This window comes from Megalobrama amblycephala, linkage group LG4 (assembly GCF_018812025.1).
Source record: "Megalobrama amblycephala isolate DHTTF-2021 linkage group LG4, ASM1881202v1, whole genome shotgun sequence".
Taxonomy (NCBI): domain Eukaryota; kingdom Metazoa; phylum Chordata; class Actinopteri; order Cypriniformes; family Xenocyprididae; genus Megalobrama; species Megalobrama amblycephala.
The window spans coordinates 3,823,950-3,845,653 of NC_063047.1; the positions used below are offsets into that span (position 1 = coordinate 3,823,950).

A 21,704-nucleotide genomic window follows, 5' to 3' on the forward strand; every position below is an offset into this window, starting at 1 on the left:
GGAGTTTTCCCCATGCGTCATGTTTCCCACTATCAGTGGCCGTTCAGATCCGTAATCGCCTCAGTCATATGACGATACATAGTCAATCCAATTCGCTGCTTTAGATCTGTCATAGCTGCGCTTTTTAGACTTCATTCAATCTATACATAAAAGTATCTTCTCTTAGACAAGATAGACATGAATACACTAATGCGCGTGAGTTCAGGTGTGCGCGCTCTAGTTGCGCTCCTGCTTCTGTCTGTCTCGGCACACAGTACAGAACAATGTGATAACGGAGCTGAAAACTGCGATAAATGGACTAAAACATCTAACAATCAACCTCTAAACACAGGTAAAGTAGTTATTTCTGTATTTGAGTATAATTGTCTGAGAATGTTTTAATCATTTGTTTTACAATTAATTCACTAATCAAAACAAAATCATTTTGTGATTACATCACGCACTGTAAGCATGCAAGTTTGCACGTAGGGTCAGTGACTCAACATGGGTCAATAAATCTTTAATGTTGCATCATGTGATGAACAGTCTCTGCTATAACATGTCCGATCTGCCACAAATAAGAAAAAAGTCATGCTTTGGTTAATCATAATTATGACATAAAAAGTAGAAACTATGACAAAAAGTTATAATAATTGACTTTCCAATTACTTTTTATCCCATAATTGTGACTTGATGACATCATTTCCAAAAACCACTAGGCCAATGTTATATATTTTGTTCACTTGAGTACTTAGAATATCCCAAATGTTTGCAACTATTTGTAAATCGTGAGAAAATTGCAATTTTAACCAAGGCTCCGGGACGTGTGAGGAATCGCCTGTCAATTGCATCATACCCGCGTTACATTCGGTTTCCATTTTATTTTGTAGAAACCATGGAAACACCAAGACGCTTTAATATATTACACATTTTAATAGACAAGGGAACAACTGTTTTGATATATTTATAGACAGAAAACGAATTATTGTTATATAGCTCAACACGTTTAATCTTATTGTTTAAATAAATTTTCTTGATTTTTTTGCGAGTACCATGCCTCAGAGAAAAACACTATTTTGTGAAGTAGCTAACATAGCATAATCAGATGCAGCTTTATTTTTATTAACAGTAATACATAATTTTCTCCATCATACAATACATTTTAAAATTAATTGCATGTCATTTATCAACACAAGCCATCCAGCATTTAATATGATATTGTAAAATCGATCTATCTTACTGCAGTGTGTAACAGTGTCTCACAGCAGCCGCCGAGCGAACGCACAGAGTAATGTTATAACATCATTTTCAACACACTCAAATGTATCTAATATGATATACAGAGCTGCGTTACCTCATACTCATGACCGGAAAAGCAGAAGCATCGCCGGCGACTGTGTCATAATAAAAGTCCCGCTGTGAGGTGTGTGTTGCACAATCGCTCCAGTGGCTAATTCGTGAACGAGTTCTTCCCGACTCCAATTCCTATTCTTTTGCACCATCTGTTGAGATGGAGACCACATGTTCCAAGATTCCACTCTAAAACTTGGCATCATCAAACTACGCCTTTGTTTTGAATAGGCTTCTAGCGACCTCTAGCGGACAGAATTATTACATATTGTACCTTTAAGTGGCAGAAATGGGCTTCCATAGTTATCTGTATATGCAATTATTAAATCATTCAGCATTATTATCCAGAATTCCAGATAGCTGCGTTACCAGGTTTTTGGCGGTTTGGAATTCATATGTTTCTTTAGGAGGGTCCTGAACTTTAAAGTTCATGCACTTTTCTATGGAAGAAATAATTAATGATGGGCCATTGAATTAAGCCCATACTTCGTTTTTTTACACGTCTGCTAGTGTATGCGCACAGTTGAACACAGCCTTGGAAAGTATACTTTATTCGACTCCTATGCGTACACAGGCGTTCGACGCATGTGCAGTTTTGAACAATCTCTCGCCACGAGTTACAACCCATGTAAACATCTTTGTATTCTTTAATGCTAGAGTTGTACAAATGAGGGTACTTTCTAACCTCTTCGCACATTGTCGCTGTAGCTTGCATGTGTTGTGGCCTGTTCTGTTTATGCAGTTTTTCTTTGACTACCTTGTGAATTGACGCCCCTGGACAAGGTTGCCACCTTGTGGATAAACTAATTGCTGCTGCTGCTGCAAAAAACAATTTAATGCGCATGTGCGACCTGAGTGTACAAGTATGCACGGTTACAAAAATTCGGTGGCGCATTACTCTTCTGTTGAGGAAATTCGCGTAACGTGCACTGTATGCTGACCCTCACGTACATGTAAAAAGTGAACTATACTTTAGGCTTTAGTGGTGTGTAACCACTCGCATTGTGGCTGCATTACCACCTCGGGTGTGCATTATTTTCATATAAAACATTTATTGATTATAGCTTGTGGGCTGAATGAGGAAATGAATCCACACAGATTATCAGAGCAGTAATGTGATCAGTAATTCTCTCTGTGAGACGTAATTTCACAAATAGCGACAAGTGATTCTCTCTCTTTCAAAATGGCTTCACATAATCACATTGCGTCTATACAAGCAAGCAGCGCGCTGCGATACAGGACCATCACTCGTGTTTCGGGTCAGAACTGTCCCTTGCCCAATCGGGCCAGAGTTGCTTCGTTACTAAAGTTTATCATTTGCACAACTTGCCATTTAAATCCATACAGAACTCGCGCACTCTGTGAGAGACGGTATTCCCAGATCGCACACTTACATAAAGTCGCCTGTCAAACTGCTCATGGCTTATAAACACACAAAATTATGTAAAAATGTGAGTGTCCTCGTAAACACAGTATGTTGAATCATGTGAACCACTATATTGGATCTGCGCTTCACTCTCAAAGTAACAGAAACCTAATAAACATGCTGTCTGTCATTGATGTTAATCAAACAAGAAATAGGAGGAAAAAAAAATTAGTACTGTGTGTCATAGAATAAAACGTGAAAGTGTCATGAGCTTATGTTCACCACAGACCTTGCAATATATGCAAGGAGTAACATGGCAATTAAAAAAATGCATTTAATGCATTTAATTAAATGTTTAATTATCATGAAAATAATGTGTAAAAAATAATACAATCCTAAAATGTTCTTAAAGATTAGTCCACTTTCAAATAAAAATATGATAATTTACTCACCCCTAGTGCTGTCAAAAGTACCGGTACTTCGGTACCAAGTCGGTACTGAAATTTTGAAAATGTGACGATACCAGCATTTCTGTAGTACCGGTAGTACCGAGAATCCGGGTATATTCGGTACCCACTGATAGGGCTGTCGGCAGTATTTACGTGAATATGACACGAGTGAAGCACAAAGCTTTGTTTACAGAAGAAATAATAGGTTAGCAATTAAATGTGACATCGCAGCCATGGAAACATTTTGGTTAATGCCGAATGAGAGAGGTGCGTGAGTCCATACATTTAAGCTTCGTATTCTGTTTTCCGAATCGTGATCTGGTCACCTGATTGTCAGAGAATTTAACAATATCCCATTAGTTATTCCACTGAACATCTGTTTCTTTTCCCAAATCTTCACTCACGCAGGGGATTATAAACGTTTCTTTCGTTCGCATTTAGGCCTATTATAGGCTATTAGCATTCTAGAAAAAACATCGTAGGACAGAAATCTTTTTGCTTGCACGTCAATTTCTCTTTAACGCAGTTTGTGCTCGTTATTAGACTTTATAAGGCGCGTCAAGTTTATTTGTATATATCGCGTTTCACACAGCCGGTGATTTTTACTTTCGTTTTCTCTGGCAGCGCTAAATCCAACATAGCCTGAATGTCCTGCCCCTGCGGAGAATAAAACTCGCTCTTCAGACCTTTTACAACAAGTGTCAGTTGTTTGTAACATCAGGAGATAACGAAAGTATTATTAAAGAGAAATGGTCTCTTTCCTGCTCGTGTCCCACATCCCTCTCAAAGCGCAAAGCAGTCTATATCAAAGTAATAACGGGACTTTGGCTATGACGCGTCTTTTTGTGGAAATAAATAACGAATGTTTTTTGAAATAATATTTAACTTTCTTATTTTTAGGTTACCATTATTTACCGATATTTATTTCATAGTTTTACAGGCTGTAGTGTGTTGTTTCACTGACGGAATAGCTAAAATAAACACGCACGTCTGTTACCCCTGTTGAAAAAACGAGCATATGCTGGTAAGGTAGGTTTTGAAGCTGGTATGCTGGTTTGAGCTGGTTTATGCTGGTCCAGGACCAGCTTAGGACCAGCATTTGACCAGCATACAGCTTCAAAACCTACCTTACCAGCATATGCTGTTTTTTTCAACAGTACACAATGGATGTTTGAGCATTTTTTTTTTTCTTTTTCAAAAGTTATTTAATTGAGGTAGCCTATATATACACACAAACATACACACTCCAAATCATATTTAATGTTTTTTTAAAATAGGCTATATAAAATAGTAAAATAGTTCCAATATATTTTGCTGTGGTACCGAAATTGGTACCGAGAACCGTAAAAGTTTCATGGTATCGGTACCGACTACTGGAATTTTGGTACCGTGACAACACTACTCACCCCTATGTCATCGAAAAGAAATTCTATTCTCCTTATAGTGGATTTCAGTTGGCCCCAAACGGTTAAACTTACGGAACGAACATGGTGCCAGTTCTGTTTTTTCCGTAAGTTGAATAGGGAAGGTGTAGGACATACAGCGTAAGCTTTTTGAAAAATACGGAAAGCGGAAGCACTTGCAAGGTGATCGTTTGTGTTTATAAAGCATATACATTTGTATTTTTTTTTTTCCGAAAATGAGCGATCGTTTTTCTAGATAAGACCCTTATTCCTCGTCTGGTATCGTTAAAAGCTCTTTGAAGCTGCACTGAAACTAATTTTGACCTTCAACCGTTTGGAGTCCATTGAAGTCCACTATAAGGAGAATAATCCTGGAATGTTTTCATCAAAAACCTTCATTTCTTTTCGACTGAAGAAAGAAAGACATGAACATCTTGGATGACATGGGGGTGAGTAAATTGTCTGGAAATTTTGATCCAGACGTTTCTTGACAGGTTTGTGATTTTCATAATAATTATCCTATTAATATGCTACATTTATGTTTTAGGTGAAACCAAATGAGTAGGAAAAACCAACCTAACAAGTCTGTTTCCCACAGGGAGTATATTTGTTTAGTTTGATGAATTACTGTGACACATGGGAAGATTTTGGATTGAAGTTGCTGAATCAGCATTTATTGTGGGTGGGAATCTAGATTCCCATGAGTCTACACACTTATCAGGGTCAGAGCGAGGTCACAATAAGGAATTTAAGAATTGGCTGTTTGAAGACTGGGGAGAGTCACAAAATATTAATTTAAATATAATAAAAATATATAAAGTAAATTTTAAGATTACAATTTTTATAGGTGGCCCAACCCTGTTATTGGCATTTTCATATATACATATCCTTTCTCTTTAATGGTTTCCCTGTAAAATATCTGAATTTTCTTTTTTTTCCTAGGACATTAAGGACATATTTACACCCACTATGGCCTGCATCACAACCATCATCACTAGAATCAAGTTTAGGAATAACCTAAATAAAGTGTTTAGATGCAACATGCAACATACACTGCTGTTCAAAAGTTTTGTGGTCAGCAAGATACTTTGTTCTACTACTTTTATTCAGCAAGAAAGCATTAAATTGATCTAAAGTTAAAAAGACATTTATAATGTTTAAAGAGTCATGAAACCCTAAACCAAATTTTCTGAGATTTTAACAGAGTTATGTGTGTTGAACAGCATAGAAGTCAGTGTTGCCATCCGTTAGCTTTGAATGTAGGAGAAAACTAGTTAATTTGAAAACTTTTTGCACTATTTTCAAACTTCCGGGTTTAAATTTGTCTTGTGTCAATGTCACAGAATGTGACGTTTTCTCGCACTATAGTACGGTGATCAGTGTCTCATAATTATTCATGAGACTGCATGTCCTTATCCTATGAGAAGACGCGTTGCTTAATTCATGACAGCATGCGTTGCTTTCCTCTGACAGGCACTTCAAACAGTGAGATTGCATACAATAAGCGAGAGATGCATTAATGGATCAAAAAAGATTTGATCCATTAAGAGTTTCTGTGTCACACAAGTTCTTTTGAATATCTCCGTCTTCGACACAAACGTGATTCATCCACACTGTGAGTGTAACCAGTCTTTACGGCTCTTTAAACGATGCAAAATAAAATGCAAAATTTATCAAAGATGCATTAGCGTGTTGTTCATATATGTATTCGATGCAGAGAACAAAATGCGAATGGCTGTGCGTTTATTTGTGCATTAAATTATAGCAAAAACCATCTTATGTTGGATGTAATGGTAATTTGCAGCGTGCATTTGTGGGAAGCTTTGATGCTTTTAATGAGAGCAAAATAAAACTGTCTGAATCAGAAGCCATTGCTGTGTTGTCAGTCTCCCCTCTGCAGATTAAAGGGTTAGTTCACCCAAAAATGACATTTCTGTCATTAATTACTCACCCTCATGTCGTTCCACAGCCCGTAAGACCTTTGTTCATCTTAGAAACACAAATTAAGGTATTTTTTGATGAAATCCAATGGCTCAGTGAGGCCCCCATTGCTAGCAAGATAAATAACACTTTCAATGCCCAGAAAGCTACTAAAAACATATTTAAAGCAGTTTATGTGACTGCAGTGGTTCAACCTTAATATTATGAAGAGACAAGAATAGTTTTTGTGCACCAAAAAAAACAAAAAACAAAATAACCACTTTATTCAACAATATCTTCATGAAGCTTCAAAGCTTTTACGAATCTATTGTTTTGAATCAGTGGTTCGGAGTGTGTATCAAACTGCCAAAGTCATGCCCCCCAGTGGTGAACCATTAAAATTTCGAAACACTTATGACGTAAAGAAGCCTCGTTTACTGAAATCACGTGACTTTGGCAGTTTGATACGCGCTCCGAACCACTGATTCGAAACAAAAGATTCATAAAGCTTCATGAAGCAGTGTTTTGAAATCGCCCATCACTAGATATTGTTTTTTTGGCGCACAAAAAGTATTCTTGTCACTTCATAACATTACATTTGAATCACTGTAGTCACATGAACTGCTTTAAATATGTTTTAAATACATTTCTGGGCATCTGAAAGTGTGAATTATCTTGCTGTCAATGGAGGCCTCACTGAGCCATCAGATTTTATTAAAAATATCTTCATTTGTGTTCTAAAGATGAAAGAAAGTCTTACGGGTGTGAAACGACATGAGGGTGAGTAATTAATGACAGAATTTTCATTTTTGGGTGAACTAATCCTTTGACCGTGCCCACTTCTGTAGCATTTTTTTCAAAAGTGTGGTGAGAACCGACTGCTGCAGAAACAGGGTGTTTTGTAACTCTTTAAAAGATTTGCATTTCAAATAAATGCTGTTCTTTTGAACTTTGTATGAAAATTGTATCACAGTTTCCACAAAAATATGAAGCAGCACAACTGTTTTCAACATTGATAATAATAAGAAATGTTTCTTAAGCAAATCAGCATATCAGAATGATTTCTGAAGGATCATGTGACACTGAAGACTGGAGTAATAATGCTGGTTTATGGAATAAATTACATTTTAAAATATATTCAAATAGAAAATAAATTGCAATAATATTTCATAATATTACTGTTTTTACTGTATTTTTCATAAAATAAATGCAAGTTTGGTGAACAGAAGAAACTTATGTCTGCTCCCCCGTTGTGTTTCAGATATCGTCGTGACGTACGAGCAGCTGAAGGACATGATGTCTGCTGGAAGCGTCCAGCTCTTCGATGTACGTGAACCGGATGAGCTGGAAGCAGGATTTATTCCAGGAGCCACCAACATTCCATGTACGTCAGCACTGCACACAGTTCAGTTCAGCTCTGCACAAACACACACAGACTTTATAAGTGACGGTACTTTTGTTGATGTAGTGGGAGACGTGGAGCAGGCCCTCAGACTGAGCCCGGATCAGTTCAGAGAGCGTTACGGCGTCACAAAGCCTCACAGAGACGACCCTGACTTTGTGCTGTACTGCCAGAGAGGGATACGCAGCCTCACTGCACTGGAGACCACAAGAGCTCTGGGATACACAAGGTACGGACACACACCTTTTTAACTTTTATTGAATCTTTTGAATTTTTAGAAAAAAAAAAAAAAAGTTTGCAAATATGCTTTTTGTCGAGTAACATATTTGATACATCAGACTTTTATGGCTCAGTGTTGAGCCACATCTAGGGAAAAGAGTGCAACATGAAAGCTTTCATAGATGGTGAAATTGCAAAACAATATTGAGTTTATTGCCTTAAATTGGGATCTAAGTTCAGGAGCTGACAGAGCCAAATGCTCTTATCCCTCTTTCCTAAATCTAATCAAAAAGAAAATACAGTACACTAACCTAACTGCCTTAGTGATGGGAGAAACAAAGCTTTTCGAAACTTTGAATCAATTGAACCAATTGATTCACATAATGATTCACTGTTTTGAAGCGCTCGAAACGCCACACGTTGGTGACCTCTGCTGGTCAGAACAGTGTAAATGCAGCAAAAACTCAGCTCAAACATGCAATAACAACAAAAAACACCTTTTTAGGCTACAAAACAATTGCAAATGTTTTATTGAAGGTGTAATCTATTCAGTAATCATCATGTACCAATACATATGAAGTGTCTTTAAAATATGTTATTTTTTTTACTTGTAGGGCTTGTTTTATGGAGAGTTTGGTTAATCAAACCAAGAGACCTTTATATGCAACTCTTCCTTTTTATTATACAAATGTGCCATTAAATGTATACAATTTTATGAAAATAATTTGAGACCATACAGAGTTCACAGAGATCAATCGCCCTCTAGCGGCAAACCATTGAAATTTCAAAACAGTATGATGTAAGAAGCCTAGATCACTGGAATCACAGTTTTTGATACATGTTCACTGATTCAACACAGGTTTCGAAGCTTCACAAAGCATGCTTTGAAAGCATAAACTCCTAGCTGAAAACAGAGATCAAAAAGTTCACAATAAACCAAAATGGAATCTGACTCCTTAATTTCCCAATCCTCAATATTGACAATATATTTACAAAACTACTTACAAAGTTAAGTGAACAATAATTAATGACATAATTTTCATTTTGGGGTGAACTAACCCTTTAACTCAAACAAACTCTGCACTCCAATCCAATTCTCTCTGCTCAAAAAACAGGATGTCTCTACAGGAAATGATGATGTGCTTTTTAAAGTAGTGTGCACCAATCAGGACATAGCATCAATCAGCCTGCAGGAGCCAAACAGATGACGTTCCTGGACAGACACAGACACTCCCAAAACAACAGAGATATAACAAAACACATAAGCTTAGGGTTGTAACACTCTGATATAGTGAGAATATGGATCTCACACTCAAGGAGGAAAAAACACCTCAGTTTTACAATTGATGCAATTTTGTGCAGATGCTGATATTTATATGGCCAAAAAGTAAAATGAGATTCTGATGCTTGTAATGTAAATCAATGAGATATTTATAACAGTATAGCAGATACTTACATAAAATGATATAAATATCAGTCGTCACTCTATATCTGCCAATAATGTGTCTAAATAAGATGATATGTAAATGCTTATAGTTTTAAGATCAAAGCTCTGTAGTTTTAAAACATATAATGCAATGCAATACACTGATGATTGAAATTAACAAATAAACGCTCCTCAAATGCCTAATGATCATATTTGATACTCAGATTTGAACATGATTTTTTTCTTTAAAATGATGTATGGATAATCAAGTAAACCTAAACTGCTTCAGTCCAGTAAGTGTTCACCTTGAAATATTACTGACAATATCAAAGTTATTCATACGGAAGAGGATTAGGGCCAAGCAATAATAAAAATATAAAACCATCTCGAGATTAAAGTTGTTAAATTTCGAGAAAAAAGTCTAAATAAAATGTTGAGAATAAAGTCATTAAGATTATGAGAACAAATTCGTAATTTAAATTTTTTTTATCATAATTTAATGACTTTATTGTCAACATTTTATCTCGACTTTTTTCTCGAAATGTAACAACATTTTTCTCATAATTTAACAAATTTGTTCTCGTAATTTAATGACTTTTTTCTCGTAATTTAATGAGTTTATTCTCAACATTTTATCTCGACCTTTTTCTCGAAATTTAACAACTTTAATCTCGAGATGGTTTTATTTTTTTATTATTGCTTGGCCCTAATCCTCTTCCATATATTCATATGTTTGATTTATAAAAACAAAATATAAAAAGTCTATCAGTCAGACGACAGAAGGCATGATGTAGCGGATTTTGTTTGTGCAACAGGTTTTTCAGCAAAGTTTTGATCATGTTGATCATTTAAGCCTTAGAAATGTGCATATCAAATATGATATTATGATCAATTTAAGAGAATTTCCCTCTATGAATTTTTATATTGCATGAAAAAACAGTCATATAACTGATACCACTCATGATAAAAATCCCAAAGAGAAAAAGCAAAGGAAAAATAAATGCTGACATGTCGATGCATGTTTTTGCATGTAGAAATGTTTGTATGAATATAATGCATTTAAACAATTATGATTTATGTTTGCTTTTCTTCATTTAATCATCAGGGAATTTAAATAAATGTCAGACCTGGAAATGAATAAAATCATTGTATTATCTATATAGTCAATTATGCTTTGCTCTAAATTGTTTAACTGGCTAGAAAAAGCTCTATAAATATTGCTATTAAATGATTTTTTTATGATTTAAATTATCATATGGTAATCACAAAAACCTAGATAAGTCATGATAATTTGTTTGATTCATCCTCACTCACTCACAAACAACAAAAGTCAGACATCAGTGTGTCTGTTTGTCTCTCAGGGCCCGTCATTATGCTGGAGGATTCAACGAGTGGCTTAAGCAGGAGGATCTGTGAGCAGAAAGAGTCGAGCATCAAACAGAGGAATGAAGCTTATTTCCGCTCTGTGAAGGACCTAGAAGAATATGACTGAATTTATATGGCATTTGACTGTTAAAATGACAGCACAGACCAAAAATGTAGTATTTATAAAATCCCACAGATGTGTCTATATATTTTGCAAAGATTCAATAAATATTGCATCATTTATGATAAAGTTTGTTTGTTTTTATGCCATATGATTGTCACCATCGACCCAGCCACACATAAGATGTTTTATCGCACATGAATGTTTTCCCAACTAACTGAAACTGACAATCAGACTCTGAATTCATGCATCATTATTTAAATTATAGTATTTAAAATAAATGTGCAAGACAATATGTTTTAAATGTTGTGAGAATTAGTGACAAGCTGGAGTTTTCATATCAGCTATCCACACACCCGATCATCAACAAAACACCTTAAATATTTCAGCACTTTTTCAAGAAAACCCAAAGCTTTTGAGACAATAAATGTCCCACATGATCTGATCATCACCTTCTTAAGAGTGCCAATAGGTTTGACTTGGAAAATGGATTTCAAACTGACAATTCGGAATAGTGAGGAATAATTGTGTTTAGTTATTTCACCAATATTTTTTAGTAAAGTGAAGTAAATATGGTGTTGTTCACATCTTCACATAAAAACACTGACACAGGCACTGAGGGTTTGAAGATTGAGTTTAATATTGAGGAATGAAACAGTTTTCTGAGTGGATGTTTATTAGTTTATTAGTTTAGATAGCAGAAAACATTAAAAGAACTGACTTCAAGTAAAAAGTAAAATGGAGTTCTCTTAAAAAATGACAACAATGACACATTTCACAGCACCAAAATAGATCATTTTCTGTTTCTTACCTTTCTTACATTGGTGCAGTCATTGTGCTGGTGATCAAATAATCAGGCAGTGACTCCCAGATATATTCTGATTCAAAATCCCCAGAGTTTAATCAGCTCTGCTTAGAGTACATATGGCCCCTCTCTAAATAGTGTTAAAGTGACACTGAAGCAGAGTAAAAGTTAATGATATAATTAAGCGATTAATTAAGTGATGATTGAGCATTACTGATGAACACCTGCTGTTAACAAGCAGAATCACTGAAGAAAAGAGAAACAGAAGAACTACAACTGACATTAACTCTGTTTAACTTGTTTCTCTTTTCTTCAGTGATTCTGCTTGTTAACAGCAGGTGTTCATCAGTAATGCTCAATCATCACTTAATTAATCGCTTAATTATCTCAATGTTTACTCTGCTTCAGTGTCACTTTAAAGGGTTAGTTCACCCAAAAATGAAAATTCTGTCATTTATTTCTCACCCTCATGTCGTTTCACACCCGTAAGACCTTCGTTAATCTTCGGAACACAAATTAAGATATTTTAGTTGAAATCCGATGGCTCCGTGAGGCCTCCATAGGGAGCAATGTCACTTCCTCTGTCAAGATCCATAAAGGTACTAAAAACATATTTAAATCAGTTCATGTGAGTACAGTGGCTCAATATTAATATTATAAAGCGATGAGAATACTTTTGGTGCGGCAAAAAAACAAAATAACGCCTTATTTAGTGATGACCGATTTCAAAACACTGCTTCAGGAAGCATCGGAGCATTGTGAATCTGTGTGTCGAATCTGCAGTTCGGAGCGCCAAAGTCACGTGATTTCAGCAGTTTGGCGGTTTGACCCGCGATCCGATTCATGATTCGATACACTGATTCATTTATGCTCCGAATCTTCTAGATGGAAAAAGGCTGGTGAGAGCAAATTTCGCAATCTTTTTTTAGGCATATTCACTTTGTTGATAAATAAATGCAAAAATTGGATGAAAACGTTAAACTTCATTGTTTTGGAAATAATCCATTTTAGTTGCAATTTTAGGATTGTGCACTAATATTTTCAGCTCTATTTGTTTGCACATTGTCTTAAGGACGCACCCACAATAGGGGAAATATCATGAATGTTCATGTAGCTACATCCACTGGAAGAGTTTTTTACTGGAACTGAATATTACACAAGACCCCCAAAATGAAACTCCACCTATTCATTCAGCCCTTTGATGTAATGGAATTCCAATGACGACTCATGTCATGCATTTTGGGAGCATAAATAGTGGATCAGAATCAATCTCTGAGACAGACTGCCTGATAATACAGTTTATTTCATCCAGGATTTGATCACCAGCACAATGACTGGAGTGTGTGGTGTTGGAAGATGGACCACAGAGGAGGCTATTATTCCAGAGGAGGAGAAGATCTGCCATGAGGTAGGAGACTGAAAATCACTCATATAAAAGAAGTTTTTGTTAAAACAGTAAAATAATCTTGGTGCTGTAAAATGTGTTGGGGAAATTATTTGTTGTCATTTTTAAAAGAACTCTTTTACTTTTCACTTAATGTCACAATACTTTTTACATAAGTTTTCTGATATCTGAATGATTGACGTGACTCTCTAGAGACTAATACATTCACTCTTATTAAAATAATAATAATGTAGATGAATATAAAATGTGGATTTGTTTATTCAGGTGAAGTCAGGCATAGAGGAGAAGGCTGGAGCCACTTTTGAGACTTACATTCCTTTAAGCTTTAGGACTCAGATTGTGTCTGGAACAAACCATCTGGTCAAGGTAACTGAGTGTTTTGTTTTGTTTTTATTTTTATGGATCTTTGATCTTTTTCCGTCCTCTCCGAAAAGTGAAATGCATCAAGTCACTGTACAAAGTTTCTCTGCATTTGTAGCCTAAAAGAGAAAACTTTTCTTAACTCTGTAGAGCTGCTGGACACACAAATCTAGTCAGCAACGGTCACTGTAGCAGAACTCACAGAAATTTGCTTGCTGTCATGAAAAACTGAATGTGTTTAGTTTGTTATCAAATGTGAACAGGGTTTTATATGGAAGAGATCACTTATAAATCTGTGTGGATTTCTCTCTCTCTCTCTCTATCTCTCTCTCTCTCTCAGGTGTATGTTGGTGTGGGTGTGTGCGTTCATGCGATGATAACTCAAGTTTTCCCCGTTAATGAAGGGAAATTGACTGTGACTGGAGTCCAGCACCCTAAAGCCGCCTGTGAACCTCTGATCCCATTTGGTCACTAACCACATACAGAAAACAGTCTGTCTTCTCTAATAACAGACACACACAATGATCTGCCATACTGTACAGAGGAACTATTGAAAACTGTTTCATTCCTCAATATTAAACTCAATCTTCAAACCCTCAGAGCCTGTGTCAGTGTGTTTATGTGAACAACACCAAATTCACTTCACTTTACTAAAACAGTTTTATGCTGAAGTAATAAACATAAAGGCATAAAAAAATCCTCATTCCAAATGTTTAAAAACAAAAAAGTAAAATAATGTAAAATGACATTCATTTTTCTAATTTTAAGATTTAATTGACTGTCTGCATGTCTTTTATAAAGGGAAAACATATGTGAATGAAGACTAGTGGAGACTAGTGATTCCCAAACAGGTGTGGAAAGATTTTGATGCTGCTTTCTTAAAACTTAAAAAAAAAAAGAAAAGTGTATTTACTTGTGTGACTTTAATGATAATTCTACATGATATATAAAATGAGAACACAGGAAAATGAGGTTTGGTGTTGATAAAGGAAACTTGTGCCTTACTGATGGGGCTGTGGAGGCTGGGCATTTGGAGGCATTTGTGTTATGAAAGTAGATTATAATTTTGAGGAGCATTCATGTTCACTTCTCTCAGCACAGTGCAGTTTTACTTCAGCGATTCACTAAGATGTGATGTGCATATCAATACTTATAACTTAAAGGGATATCATTATTTGCTGAAAATATTTTACACATGGGGAAATCCAATTGTTTAGTCAATAATTCAAGAAGGTCCATATTTTAAAGCTCTTTCTAACTTGTACTCAGCCTTAAAAGTAACATATTTCTTGTAATTGTTTAACTATAGCATTTGTCACAATAAGGATGAAGTAAGACCATTGATGGCTCATTTTTTCTTTCTTTCTTTTTTTATCTGTAGCATTTGTTGTGAAAAATAGCAACATAGCTACAACATGTCACAATTGTAATATTAATCTTTAGTGAAAATCTATCCCCAGATTATCTATTATAAATTGTACAACTAGTCTAAATTTACCACAATAAATACAATATTAAATGTGGTCATTATGAGTTAAAAAGCTTGCAGGATGATGTTTTCAATTTAAGTGGCTTTAGATCATGTTAGACTTTCTCCGTAGCGTTTTACTACATTCTCAATAGAATTCAAATGGGTCGCACATTTTATCATCAGCGCCGCACAAAATGGCTCATGCAAATCTTAAAGGATTAGTTCACTTTCAAATTAAAATTTCCTGATAATTTACTCACCCCCATGTCATCCAAGATGTCCATGTCTTTCTTTCTTCAGTCAAAAAGAAATGAAGGTTTTTGATGAAAACATTCCAGGATTTTTCTCCATATAGTGGACTTCAATGGCCTCCAAACGGTTGAAGGTCAAAATTACAGTTTCAGTGCTGCTTCAAAGTTTGAACTAAATTGTCATATACAATATGCTAGTGCAACTATATAACAATTAGTTCAAACGTTGACCTGTGGAGGGCAGTAATACACTTAGCAGTGTCTACACTGCCGGAATTCTAATAAGAAGAAGAAGAAGCAGAAGAAGAGAGCTATAGTTCAAGATGTAATTTATGGTTAAAACGTATATAATTTTTTAACATTTTTAGAAAATGAGCGATAGTTTCTCTAGATAAGACCCCTATTCCTCGTCTGGGATTGTGTAAAACGCTTTGAATCTGCAATGAAACTGTAATTTTGACCTTCAACTGTTTGGAGGCCAATTGAAGTCCACTATATGGAGAAAAATCCTGGAATGTTTTCATCAAAAACCTTAATTTCTTTTCGACTGAAGAAATAAAGTTTTAATTTGAAAGTGAACTAATCCTTTAACACTGTTGGAGCGCGCTGGTGAACACGCTTACAGTGATTTGCGCACCCTTATGCAAATGAAATAATTGGGCTTCAGTCAAAGACAGTCATACTGCGCAGACAAGTGATCCATTCAGTTCATACAGCTTATAAAAGATCAGAATGCGTGATGTACAATTAATTAATGCTTCAATGTTTCGGTGTGGGGCGGGCACTCGGAGCACCGGTGTCCTCACAAACCTGGCTGCGTCAGAAAACTGGAAAATACTGCCTTCTGAGGACACATTTCAAGGTAGTAAGGCATCAAGGCACGTCCGAATCCAATGTTAGCTTCACTTCCTGTCTCATGAGATACCTTCCTCAGATCGATTTTTGAAGGAAGCATAGATGTATCCTTATCTGCCTTTGATATCCACAATCCTGTGCTTTCCATTCTGTGACAGTTGAGCTAGAAAAATAAAGATGGTGTCCAAAAGTTGTGTTTGCTGCTCAGTTTGTGTGTAAATGTACGATTTTGACCAACATATTTCAATTTTGATATCATTTCTATCGAGAAATTACTACTGTAATAATTAAATATTTGTTTAGTTCTCACCAAAGCTCGCGCTATTTTGCTGTAGATCATTAAACTGTATGTTCATTTGTGCACTCAATACTTGGTCGGCAGCACATATTACAGCATCAGTGAAGTGTGGCATGGAAGTGATCAGCCTGTGGCACTTCTGAGGCACTATTGAGCCTTCAGATCATCTGTATATTGTTGGATCAACTGTTTCTCATCTTTCTCTTGAAAATATCCCATAGATTCAGGTCAGGCATGTTGGCTGGCCAATAAAGCACAGTAATATCATGGTCAGCAAACCACTTGGAAGTGGTTTTTGCACTGTGGGGAGGTGCTAAAGTCCTGCTGGAAAAGGAAATCAGCATCTCCATGAAGCTTGTCAGCAGATGGAAGCATAAAGTGCTCCAAAATCTCCTGGAAGATGGCTGCATTGACTTTGCACTTGATAAAACACAATGGACCAACACCAGCAGACGTCATGGCCCCCAAATCATTACTAACTTCAGAAACTTCACACTAGACTTCAAGCAGCTTGGATTCTGTGCCTCTCCAGTCTTCCTTCAGACTCTGGGACCATGATTTGACCAACATGAAATGCAAAATTTACTTTTATCTGAAAAGAGGACTTTCGACCACTGTTCACTGTCCAGTTCTTTGTCTCCTTAGCCCAGGTAAGATGCTTCTGACGTTGTTTCTGTTTCAGAAGTGGCTTGGTAGTCCTTTTCCTGAAGATGTCCGAGTGTGGTGACTCTTGATGCGCTGACTCCGGCTTCATTCTACTCATTGTGAAGCTCTCCCAAGTGTTTTAATCGGCTTTACTTGACAGTATTCTCAAGCTTGCGGTCATCCCTGTTGCTTGTGCACCTTTGCCTACCCAATTTCTTCCTTCTAGTCAACTTTGCATTTAATATGCTTTGATACATCACTCTGTAAACAGCCACCCCATTCACTAATGACCTTCTGTCACTTACTATCTTTGTGGAGGGTGTCAATTATTGTCTCCTGGACCATTGCCAAGTCAGCAGTCTTCCCCATTAGCAGGGATGTGCACAGACATTTTGGGAGGCAGGGGCTCAAATGGAAAAAAGGGCACTTCTCATAATTATTTATTTAAAAAAATAAACCCTTAAATATATTAAGACAACTCTGAATTCCCTTCCAATAATCCAATTGTTTTATACTCCACAGATTTCTACAAAATAATTAGTTCACATATAGAGACCATGGTCTTTAGTATTCACTAGGTTTATCACAAGAGAAGTCAACAACAACTATTTTCAAGCTATATATTTAGAATAAATTACTGCACCTAGGAGAGGGACATAGTTTCACTAATAATTGTTTAAATCAATAAATCATTTTAATTTTTTTTTTTGGTGTTATTGGAATACTTCTTTCATGAAGTGGACAATTTTAAGATTGTGGTCCATTTTTGCTGCCATGTCTTTTACTCTAATGGAAAGAAAACTCAACCCTAACCCTACACATTTAGATGGTATTTGTTTTAAGCCTACTACCCTCCATCTGTTTGCATCTGTAGATTTATTCTAAATTAACCAAAACAAGCTAATCTGCATATTTAAACACATCAATAATTTGTTTTCCTGAACTGTTAAAGGTGCCCTAGAATTAAAATTAAAAATTGAATTTATCTTGGCATAGTTGAATAATAAGAGTTCAGTACATGGAAATGACATAAAGTGAGTCTCAAACTCCATTGTTTCCTCCTTCTTATATAAATCTCATTTGTTTAAAAGACCTCCGAAGGCGAATCTCAACATAACAGGCGAATCTCAACATAACACCAACTGTTACGTAACAGTCGGGGTGTACGCCCCCAATATTTGCATATGCCAGCCCATGTTCCCAACATTATGAAAGGCATTAGACAAGGGCAGGCATTAACGTCTGGAGCAGCACAGCCGAATCATCAGACTAGGTAAGCAAGCAAGAACAATAGCGAAAAATGGCAGATGGAGCAATAATAACTGACATGATCCATGATTACATGATATTTTTAGTGATATTTGTAAATTGTCTTTCTAAATGTTTCGTTAGCATGTTGCTAATGTACTGTTAAATGTGGTTAAAGTTACCATTGTTTCTTACTGTATTCACAGAGACAAGAGCCGTCGCTATTTTCTTTTTTAAACACTTGCAGTCTGTATAATTCATAAACACTCACTGCAGTCTGTATAATTCAGTCTGTATAATTCATAAACTTCATTCTTTATAAATCTCTCCAACAATGTAGCATTAGCCGTTAGACACGGATCACAGCCTCAAATTCATTCAGAATCAAATGTAAACATCCAAATAAATACAATACTCACATAATCCGACACATACATGCAGCATGCATGACGATCACTTTGTAAAGATCCATTTGAGGGTTATATTAGCTGTGTAAACTTTGTTTATGCACTGTTTAAGGCAAGCGCGAGCTCCGTGGGCGGAGAGCACGAGAATTAAAGGGGCCGCGCAGCATAAATCGGCTCATATTTAATGATGCCCCAAAATAGGCAGTTAAAAAAATGAATTAAAAAAAATCTATGGGGTATTTTGAGCTGAAACTTCACAGACACATTCAGGGGACACCTTAGACTTATGTTACATCTTGTTAAAAAAACGTTCAATGGCACCTTTAATGCTTAATGCATTATATATTATAACAAATGCCTGCAGAGGGCGTTTGATTTTTTTGAAAAAGCGTGCTGATTTTTGTTGTTAGACAGCACAGCACAATCAAATCCACGATCAAAGCCAACCATGATTAAAAATATATTATTAGTTAAATAATAATATTCGGCCACTTCTTTGTGATGAAATGCTACAGCCACTGTAATTTCTTCAACAAGAATATGTGGACATCAAACATGCAAAGACAGAGCGAGGGTTTAAACTTTTATTGATGTATTATCATGTGTAAGCATAGATTTAAGAATAGCATTATGTAGCTAATGCTGTATTATGATTTTTAAATAGATTTAATAAACCATGCATCCTTAGAAAACTGTCTAATAATGTGGTTCATGGATGTGCGTCCATGGAATGCTCCTCTTCTGGTATTGACAGCCCTACAGATCTCTTCACCATGGTTCAAAACGCAATGCATAGCACAGTAAAATAATTGAAATTATAATATAACATAAATTAGTATCAAATCAGGCAGATGTGTTGATGGTGGTCAAACTATTAATGCAGCATTATATGTATAAATAACCCTTAAATAGCCAAAACTTTCAGGTTTGTGAACATAGGCTAGCCTACCTGAAAGAAATCAACGGGATGCATCCATCATGAATGGCGCGTTGCGGAGTGAGGGCATCTGAACTCGAATTCAGTAAATATATTTGTTTGACAGGGAAGCTGTGCGCAAACAGGAATATATATTAATTTATAAAAAAAAAGAAAAAAAAAGCACCCTAGAAAAAAGGGCAATTTAACCACCAATTTCAAGGTCCAGAAAGGTACTAAAGTCATTGTTAAAATAATCAATGAGACTGCAGCGGTTCAACCTTAATGTTATGAAGCGACAAGACTTCAACAATATCTCCTCTTCTGTGTCATTCTTATACTCTGTTTAGGCTACGTTCAGCGCTTCCAGGTTCAGTATTGGCTGGCTCCTGCATCAGCATTTCACGTAAACAGTGTCAGCCTACAGAGCCACGGTTCTGATGTAGAACCTGGAGTGCTGGACGTAAACAGCGAAGGAGAATGGCACAGAAGAGAAGATATGGTTGAATAAAGTCATTTTTTTGTTTTGTTTTTGCACACAAAAAGTATTCTCATCCTTTAATAACATTAAAGGCCCCGGTAATGAAATTGATGAACGAACTAATGTGACGTCATTTCGAACAAAATCAGGCCAAAACGAAGTTCGTTTTGTGTTCGTTTTGGAAGTTCGAAACTGCTTGCCAAAGCGAACTTTCAGGAAAAGTTCGCTCCAGCTGCAAAACACCTTCGTACTACCATTGGTCAGTGACGATAACGTAATAGGAGGTGTGCGCCATAAATGCTTGCTGTTTTCTCATTTTTGTTGTGTTTAATTTGTTACTGAGAAGAAAGTGCACGGCACATATTTACATATTCATATAACTGTCATACTCAGCAGTGTGGGTGGCGTCAGATGTTCGATTACAGTATATTGCTTCATTTTACCCCTAAACGAAGAATGAAAAAGAACTTTGTTTGAAGTATACCAGGGCCTTAAGGTTGAACCACTGCAGTCACGTTAATTATTTAACGATGTCTTTAGTACCTTTCTGGACCTTGAAAGTGATGATTAAATTGTGGTCATGGAGGAGTCATATCGGATTTCATCAAAAACATCTTAATTTGAGTTCTGAAGATGAACGAAGGTCTAACGGATTTGGAACGACATGAGGGTGAGTAATTAATGACAGAATTTTAATTTTTGGGTGAACTAACCCTTTTAAGAAAGCAGCATCAAAATCTTTCCACTAGTCTTGAAGAACTAATATTAAATGTGTAGTTCATCCAAAAATGAAAACTCTGTCATCATTTACTCACCCGTTAGAAACCAGTATGACTTCTTCTGTGGAACACAAAAGAAGATATTCTGAGCAGATCAGACATTGTATGCCTGAGTTACAACAGCTTCCTCTTTCATGGTGAAACATCAGACTTTGTCAGGCCACCCCGGACACACCCTTCAACGAAGGGTTTTGCAAGATATTTGCAATTTAACATCACAAAGGCCTTTAGATTAGATGGACCAGACAAAAGTTTTGCAGAGAAAATTCAAAATATCTCACTTCCTGTAGGGTTTACAGATTTTGTACGCGGGGCTTTTTTGTAGGTATTGGGCTGTTAGATCTGTCTAGCGAATTTTATACCTGTATGTGAGATGTAGCGCAAAAGGCGCTTAATTTAACTTTTGTAGGTGGTGCTATTGAGACATTTTGACACACCTAATTCTGAAACCCATATCAGATGTAAATTTTCATCACTTCTGATGTGTGGGCAAAATTTCATGAGTTTTCAAGCATGTTCAGGCCCTCAAAAATGACTGAGCAATTACAATAGGGTCCTCACACCATCGGTGCAACAAAAGGTGATATTCTGAAGAACAAAAGAAGATAAACTGAAGAACATTGGGAACTGAATATTGGTGCCTGAATTCCCTTGTATGTACAAAAACATAATTGAACACAAAATATGTTCCACAGAAGAATGACTCATGCAACTTTGAAACAACACGAGGGCGACAGAATTATTTTTGAATGAACTATCCCTTTAAAATGGACCCACAAAAAG

General features: G+C 36.1%; 2 protein-coding genes across 2 annotated transcripts; both read left to right on the forward strand.

Annotated features, from left to right (window-relative positions):
- Positions 1-13: 13 nt before the first annotated feature.
- On the forward strand, positions 14-11,129 carry LOC125266332 (thiosulfate:glutathione sulfurtransferase-like). The gene is made up of 4 exons (XM_048186881.1): positions 14-331; positions 7,729-7,851; positions 7,936-8,098; positions 10,876-11,129. Exons 1-4 carry the CDS (start codon positions 178-180, stop codon positions 10,928-10,930), a joined length of 495 nt encoding a protein of 164 aa, XP_048042838.1. The 5' UTR covers positions 14-177; the 3' UTR covers positions 10,931-11,129.
- Positions 11,130-12,600: 1,471 nt separating this feature from the next.
- Positions 12,601-14,169, forward strand: LOC125266054 (cystatin-B-like). The gene is made up of 3 exons (XM_048186534.1): positions 12,601-13,213; positions 13,475-13,576; positions 13,911-14,169. The coding sequence occupies exons 1-3, from the start codon at positions 13,136-13,138 to the stop codon at positions 14,043-14,045; spliced, it is 315 nt and encodes a 104-aa protein (XP_048042491.1). The 5' UTR covers positions 12,601-13,135; the 3' UTR covers positions 14,046-14,169.
- Positions 14,170-21,704: the final 7,535 nt, after the last annotated feature.